We start from the raw sequence: 6,468 nt of genomic DNA on the forward strand, positions 1-6,468 counted from the left end.
GGGATGGGGGGGGGGGGGGGGGCGCGCCCCGGGTGGCCCCGCGACCCCTCCCCGCCGCCCTCCGCGCCCTCTCACCTCTTCTGGATGAGGTAGTCCTCCAAGATGTCGAGGCAGCGCACCATCTGGGAGAAGATGAGCACCTTGTGGCCGCCGGCCTTCAGCTTGGGGAGCAGCTTGTCGATGAGCACCAGCTTGCCGGCGGAGCGCACCATGGCCTGGAGGTGGAAGTCGTGGGGCACGTGGTGGTGGCAGGACTCGCGGAACTCGGCCAGGATCTTCTCCTCCGCGCCTGGGGTGGGGGGGGGGGGGGTTGGACACACAGGACCATCAGCGGGGCGCTGGGGGGGGCGCCGCTCACCCCTCAACCCCACCAAACACCACCTGGGGGCATCACCACCAAGCTGGAAGACTCGGAGCACCTTCTCCACGCCCACCGGGAGAAGGAAAACCCCAACTCCAAGCCTCTGGCGGACCCCTCGACGCGTGTTCGCCCCCCAAAACGTCTGCTTTTGGCCCCCAAGACGTCTGCTGTGCGGTCGGAGGAGGAGGAGGACGCCGCCGCCGCGCCCCTCACCGTTGATGAGGTAGGGGTGGTTGCAGCACTTGCGCAGCTCCATCATGGTGTTGAGCAGGTTGGGCATGTTGGTGTGGCCGGCGCCCTTGGAGAGGAAGGAGAAGTTCTTCTCCAGGATGGCCCGGTAGTATTTCTTCTGGATGTTGGTCAGCTCCACCTCGATGATGGTCTCCTGCTTGGGCGCCAGGTTCTTCTCCACGTCCTCCTTCAGCCGGCGGAGCATCATGGGTTTGAGGATGGCCTGGAGCTTTTGCACCTGGGGGAGGGGGGGGTGGGGAGAGTCACCACGAGTAGAACCTGACCCTGGTGGCCACGTGAGGGACCGGGGTCCTCTTCTCCTCCTCCTCCTCCTCACCTGCTCCTCTGTCTTGAGGTCGCCGAAGTCCTTGAGAAATTCCGCCTCGGACGGGAACTGGGAGGGCTCCAGGAAGTGCAGGAGGCTGAAGAGCTCCTCCACCGTGTTCTGCAGCGGCGTGCCCGTCAGGAGGACCTTGTGCTCCTGCCGTCCGAAGGGGGCAGAGCGTCAGGGGGGAGCAGGATGAGGCCCTCCAGCTCCCGGGGGGGACAGCGGGGTGGCCCCGTGTGGCTGTCCTCGGCCGGGACACGTGGACGGAGCCCAAACATCTCCAAACCCAACCAAAAACCCCACAAACACCTTCAGAACCGTCCCACAAGGACCACAGGACGAACCCAAATATCTCCAAACCCAACCAAGACCCCACAAACACCTTCAGGACCATCCCCAAGGGGCATGGGATGAACCCAAACATCTCCAAACCCAACCAAGACCCCACAAACACCTTCAGGACCATCCCCAAGGGGCATGGGATGAACCCAAACATCTCCAAACCCAACCAAGACCCCACAAACACCTTCAGGACCATCCCCAAGGGACACAAGGTCAACCCAAACATCTCCAAACTCAACCAAGACCCCGTAAGGACCTTCAGGACCACCCCTATGAAGAAGAAGACACGCCCAAACATCTCCAAACCCAACCAAAACCCCACAAACACCTTCAGAACCATCCCCCATGGACCACAAGATCAACCCAAACATCTCCAAACCCAACCAAGGCCCCACGAACACCTTCAGGACCATCCCCAGGGGACACAAGGTCAACCCGAACACCTCCAAACCCAACCAAGACCCCATAAAGTCCTTCAAAACGATCTCGGGATGCACGGCGCGAACCCAAACACCTCCGGACACCACCAAGAGCCCCTCCAACACCCTCCAGGGAACCCAAACCTGACCCAAGGAGGGGAGAGGAGGTCTCCTCGTCCCCCCTCCCGTCCCCCCCAAGGAAGCCTTCTCCAGGCCCTCACCAGGTCCATGTGCTTGAGGCTGTCGAGCAGCTTGCAGTTGCGGTTCTTGAGGCGGTGCGCCTCGTCGATGATGACGCAGCGCCACTCGATCTCCCGCAGCTCGGGGCAGTCGGACAGGATCATCTCGAAGGTGGTGATCAGCGCGTCGAACTTGTAGGCCCCGGGGATCAGGCGGCCCTGGGGGGGGCGGGAGGAAGGCTCCAGCCGCGGCTCCTCATCCTCGGGAGGTTCTAATGGGGCTTTTTGGAGGACCTCAAAGCCACCCTCGCCCTCCTTCTACCCTTGGGAAGGTCTCCAGGAGCTTCTGGAGAACCTAAGGGCCACCTCAGGAGGTTCTAATGGGGCTTTTGGAGGACCTCAAAGCCACCCTCGCCCTCCTTCTACCCTTGGGAAGGTCTCCAGGAGCTTCTGGAGAACCTAAAGGCCACCTCAGGAGGTTCTACGGGGGCTTTTGGAGGACCTCAAAGCCACCCTCGACCTCCTTCTGCCCTCGGGAGGTTCTACAGGAGCTTTAGGAGGACCTAAAAGCCACCCTCGCCCTCCTCCCACCTTCAGGAGGTTCTCCAGGAGCTTCTGAAGGACCTAAAAACCACCCTCAGGAGGTTCTCCGGGAGCTTTTGGAGGACCTAAGAGCCACCCTCGCCCTCCCTCCACCACAGGAGCTTCTGGAGGACCTAAAAGCCACCCTCGGGAGGTTCTCCGGGAGCTTTTGGAGGACCTAAGAGCCACCCTCGCCCTCCCTCCACCACGGGAGCTTCCGGAGGACCCCAAAGCCACCCGTACCCGCGAGTCCTTGCAGTACATCTCGTACTGCTGGATCATCTGCCGCGAGGCCAGGCTGCCGTGGTAGACGATGCTGTTCATCTCCGTCCAGGTGTTGAACTCCCGCTCCCAGTTGGTGATGGTGGAGAGGGGCGCGATGACCAGGAAGGGGCCGCGGATGCCCACGTTGTAGACCTCCTGCAGGAAGGCGATGGACTGGATCGTCTTGCCCAAGCCCATCTCGTCGGCCAGGATGCAGTTCTGCCTGCGGGGTGGCACCGGGGACGCCGGGTTGGTGGCCCGTTGGTGGCCCAAAACCCTACGGGGACGGTCCCCGACCCCATTTCCCCCTCCCCGCCCCGTTAACTCGCCTGTTGTACCAGTTGAAGAGCAACCAGTTGACCCCCTCCAGTTGATACTCCCGCAGCTGGTTGTGGTTCTTGTACTCGTGGGACAGCTCCAGCTTCTTCCAGGAGCCGGCTTGGGGACGGGGCTTTTTTTGGGGGGGGAAAAAATAAAAGATTAGGGGATGACGGAGCTGCCGCCGCGGTGGGGACGCGAGGAGAAGACGCGGCCGCTCACCAGGCGCTTGAGCTCGGGGTGCCGGGCCTGGATGCGCTTGAACTCGCCGATTTTCCCCTCGTCCACATCCTCCTTCAGCTCCCAGGTGCTGTCCTCGTAGGGCAGGGAGCACCACTTCACCAGGTAGTAGACCACGGGCTGGAGGAGGAGGAATCCCAAAAGGACGTGGCCGTCAGGGGACGTCGTTTATGGGGTCGGGGTCCCACCACCTCCTTTTTTCTCCTTCCCCGCTCACCTCCCCGTTGTCCTTGTCGACGCTGTGCGACTCGTCCAGGATGCGGTCCACCTCCACGTAATCGGGGTTGAAAGGTTCCTCATCCTTTATTTTTTTATGATTTTATAAAAAAAAAACAGGTGGTGAGACGCAAAGAATCCCTCAAAAAACCTCTTGAGAAGTGAGAACCCCCCAAAAAAACTCATCCCCGAGCCCCCAAAATGTCCCCTCTGTTCCCGACCCTTTTTTTTTTATGATTTTATAAAAAAAAAAAGGTGGTGAGATACAAAAAAATCCCCCAAAAGACGTCTTGAAGGGTGAGAATCCCCTAAAAAAACTCATCCCCGAGCCCCCAGAACGTCCCCTCTGTTCCCGATCCTTTTTTTATACGATTCTATAAAAAAAAAACAGGTGGTGAGACACAAAGAATCCCCCAAAAAAAACTCCTGAGGGGTGAGAATCGCCCAAAAAAACTCATCCCCGAGTCCCCAGAATGTCCCCTCTGTTCCCAATCCTTTTTTTTTTATGATTTTCTAAAAAAAAAAGGGTGGTGAGACGCAAAGAATCCCCAAAAAACCTCTTGCAAGGTGAGAATCCCCCCCAAAAACTCATCCCCCAGCCCCCAAAACATCCCCTCTGTTCCCGATCCTTTTTTTTTTTTAATGATTTTCTACAAAAAAAGGTGGTGAGGCGCAAAGAATCCCTCAAAAAAACCTCTTGAAAACTGAGAATCCCCCAAAAAAACTCATCCCCGAACCCCCAAAAACGTCCCCTCTGTTCCCGATCCTTTTTTTTTTTAATGATTTTCTAAAAAAAAAAAAAAAGGGTGGTGAGACGCAAAGAATCCCCCAAAAAACCTCTTGAAAACTGAGAATCCCCCCCAAAAACTCACCCCCGAGCCCCCAAAAAACCGTCCTCCCCCCCCCCCCGGTCCCAAAAATTGGGCACCTCGTGGAAGAAGTGCCGCATCTGCGTCATCTTCGTCTTGAAGCGCTTCAGCTTCTGGTGGATCCTCTTGTCCTTCTCCAGCTGGTCGATGGTGGCCCACTCGCAGTGCAAGTAGGAGCTACGCGGGACACGCGACGCAAACCATCGGGTCAATCGCGAGTAATCACCCGGACCCCGAAACATCCGCGGCGTCGAGACCCCACAGCGCCCACGGCGGCCGAAAAAGATCCCCCAGCAACCCTTCGGCGAAGCCATTTTGGGCCAAAAAACCTGCGATTTCAACCCCCGGCCTCTTATTAAAGAGGGTCGTTGTGTCCTAGAAGCACCCCAAGATGTCAACGGGTCGTCCCGTTGAACGTCGGGGTCATCTACGCGCCCCCCGGTTGGGTTTCTCCCCCCCCCCGACGTTGTACGACTCTACGAGAAGACTAAAACTCCATAAAAAGACCCCAAAAAAGGGTCTGAGAAGATGGCGAGCCCCGCCCCAAGCCTCCATCTTGGCTGGCCACTTACTAGTTCTTATATTTGACGAAAAACTCTTCGGATTCCGTGAACTGCCCCGACGGGAGCTGCGGGGAGCAAGGTGGGGGCGTCAACGTTGGCCAAACGCCGTCTGTCCCCCCCCCCCCCCGCCCCTTTTGGGGTCCCCCCCGGGGGTCCCTCACCTCCTTCTTGACCACCCGCATGGAGAGGACCTTGTCCACGATGGCCGCGTCCTCCTCGCTGGGGTTCTCCTGGAGGAGGAGGAGCAAACCGAGACGAAAAGATGAAGCCCGCGGCGAAGGCGGAGCTAAAAAACGGGACGCGAAGACCCCCCCACCCCCCAGCCCCGGGGGTAAAAAGAGAAGACCCCCCCCCACCACAAAAAACTGCATGGAGGGCAACGTCTCGCCCTCGGGCTCCGGCTCCGGGGCGGGGGGCTGCGGGGCGGGGGGCTGCTCGGGCCGCACGGGCCCCGTCACGTCCAGCTCCTCGTCCTCCTCGTCGTCGGTGATCTTGATGTCCAAGTCCTCGGTGTACTTCTTGCGCTTCACCTGCCGGTTGGAGCGCCGCTTCTGCGGGGAAGGAGAAACGGAAGGGGAAGGAAGGAAGGAGGTGGTGAGGGGGCGGGGTCTGTGTCCCCACGGAGACACCCCCCCCCGCCCCGCCCCGCGGCCTTCGTCTCCGTACCTGCACGCTGGTCTCCTCTTCCTCCCGCGGCGACTGCGCCGGCATCACCTCGGCGTCGGAGTTGTCGGAGGAGGCGTTGCGCTTCCGCTTCTTGCCCACCACCGGGGTGATGGTGCTGGGGACACGGGACGGGGGTTAGGAGGAGACGGACAGACGGCTTACCCACGGGGTTGGCCCCACGGGCGAAGATTTGGGGCAAAAAGGCCAAGAATTGGGGCAACGGGGAGGAGGTTTGGGCAAAACGCGGTAAGGTTGATGATGGGAACCAAGGGCTGGGGGCAACGGGGACGAGGGGTGGTGGGACGAGGGTTGGGGACAACGAGGCCCAAAGGTTGGGGTCAACGAGGCCAAAATTTGGGGTCAACGAGGCCAAAATTTGGTTTAGGGGCCAAAAACGCCGACGGTGAGTGCAACAGAACCGACGTTGGAGTCAACGATGAAGGTCAACGTTGGCCGTGAGGGTCAACGATGGACATGATGAAGACCAAAGTTGGCCATGAAGGTCAATGATGGACATGACAAAGGTAAACGTTGGCCACGAGGGTCAACAGCGGACATGATGACGGCCAAAGTGGGCCAAAAGGGTCAATAATGGCCACCATGAAGACCAACGATGGCCACAAGGGTCAACGATGGCCTCAACGAAGACCAACGACGGCCACAAAGGTCAACGATGGCCACCACGAAGACCAACGATGACCACAAGGCTCAACGATGGCCTCAACGATGACCAACATTGGCCATAAAGGTCAACGATGGCCACCACAAAGACCAGCGATGGCCACCATGAAGACCAACGATGGCCACAAGGCTCAACGATGGCCTCAACGATGGCCAACACGTTGGCCACAAAAGGTCAACGATGGCCACACAAAGACCAACGATGGCCA

At 59.2% G+C, this 6,468-nt stretch overlaps 1 protein-coding gene across 1 annotated transcript in view; it reads right to left on the bottom strand.

Moving 5' to 3' along the window:
- Nucleotides 1-6,315, bottom strand: part of CHD8 (chromodomain helicase DNA binding protein 8) — a 31,158-nt gene extending 24,843 nt beyond the window's left edge. The window contains exons 1-14 of the mRNA XM_035572350.2: nt 6,269-6,315; nt 5,579-5,693; nt 5,269-5,463; nt 5,074-5,142; nt 4,922-4,977; nt 4,409-4,526; nt 3,482-3,565; nt 3,247-3,384; nt 3,032-3,157; nt 2,686-2,925; nt 1,903-2,079; nt 930-1,073; nt 575-830; nt 76-289 (exon numbers count right to left, since the gene is read on the bottom strand). Of these exons, the coding sequence (XP_035428243.2) occupies nt 76-289; nt 575-830; nt 930-1,073; nt 1,903-2,079; nt 2,686-2,925; nt 3,032-3,157; nt 3,247-3,384; nt 3,482-3,565; nt 4,409-4,526; nt 4,922-4,977; nt 5,074-5,142; nt 5,269-5,463; nt 5,579-5,693; nt 6,269-6,315 (1,979 nt within the window). The remainder of the gene's footprint in view (nt 1-75; nt 290-574; nt 831-929; nt 1,074-1,902; nt 2,080-2,685; nt 2,926-3,031; nt 3,158-3,246; nt 3,385-3,481; nt 3,566-4,408; nt 4,527-4,921; nt 4,978-5,073; nt 5,143-5,268; nt 5,464-5,578; nt 5,694-6,268) is intronic.
- Between the last annotated feature and the right edge of the window lie 153 nt (nt 6,316-6,468).

Source organism: Cygnus atratus, unplaced genomic scaffold (assembly GCF_013377495.2).
Source record: "Cygnus atratus isolate AKBS03 ecotype Queensland, Australia unplaced genomic scaffold, CAtr_DNAZoo_HiC_assembly HiC_scaffold_38, whole genome shotgun sequence".
Classification (NCBI taxonomy): Eukaryota; Metazoa; Chordata; class Aves; order Anseriformes; family Anatidae; genus Cygnus; species Cygnus atratus.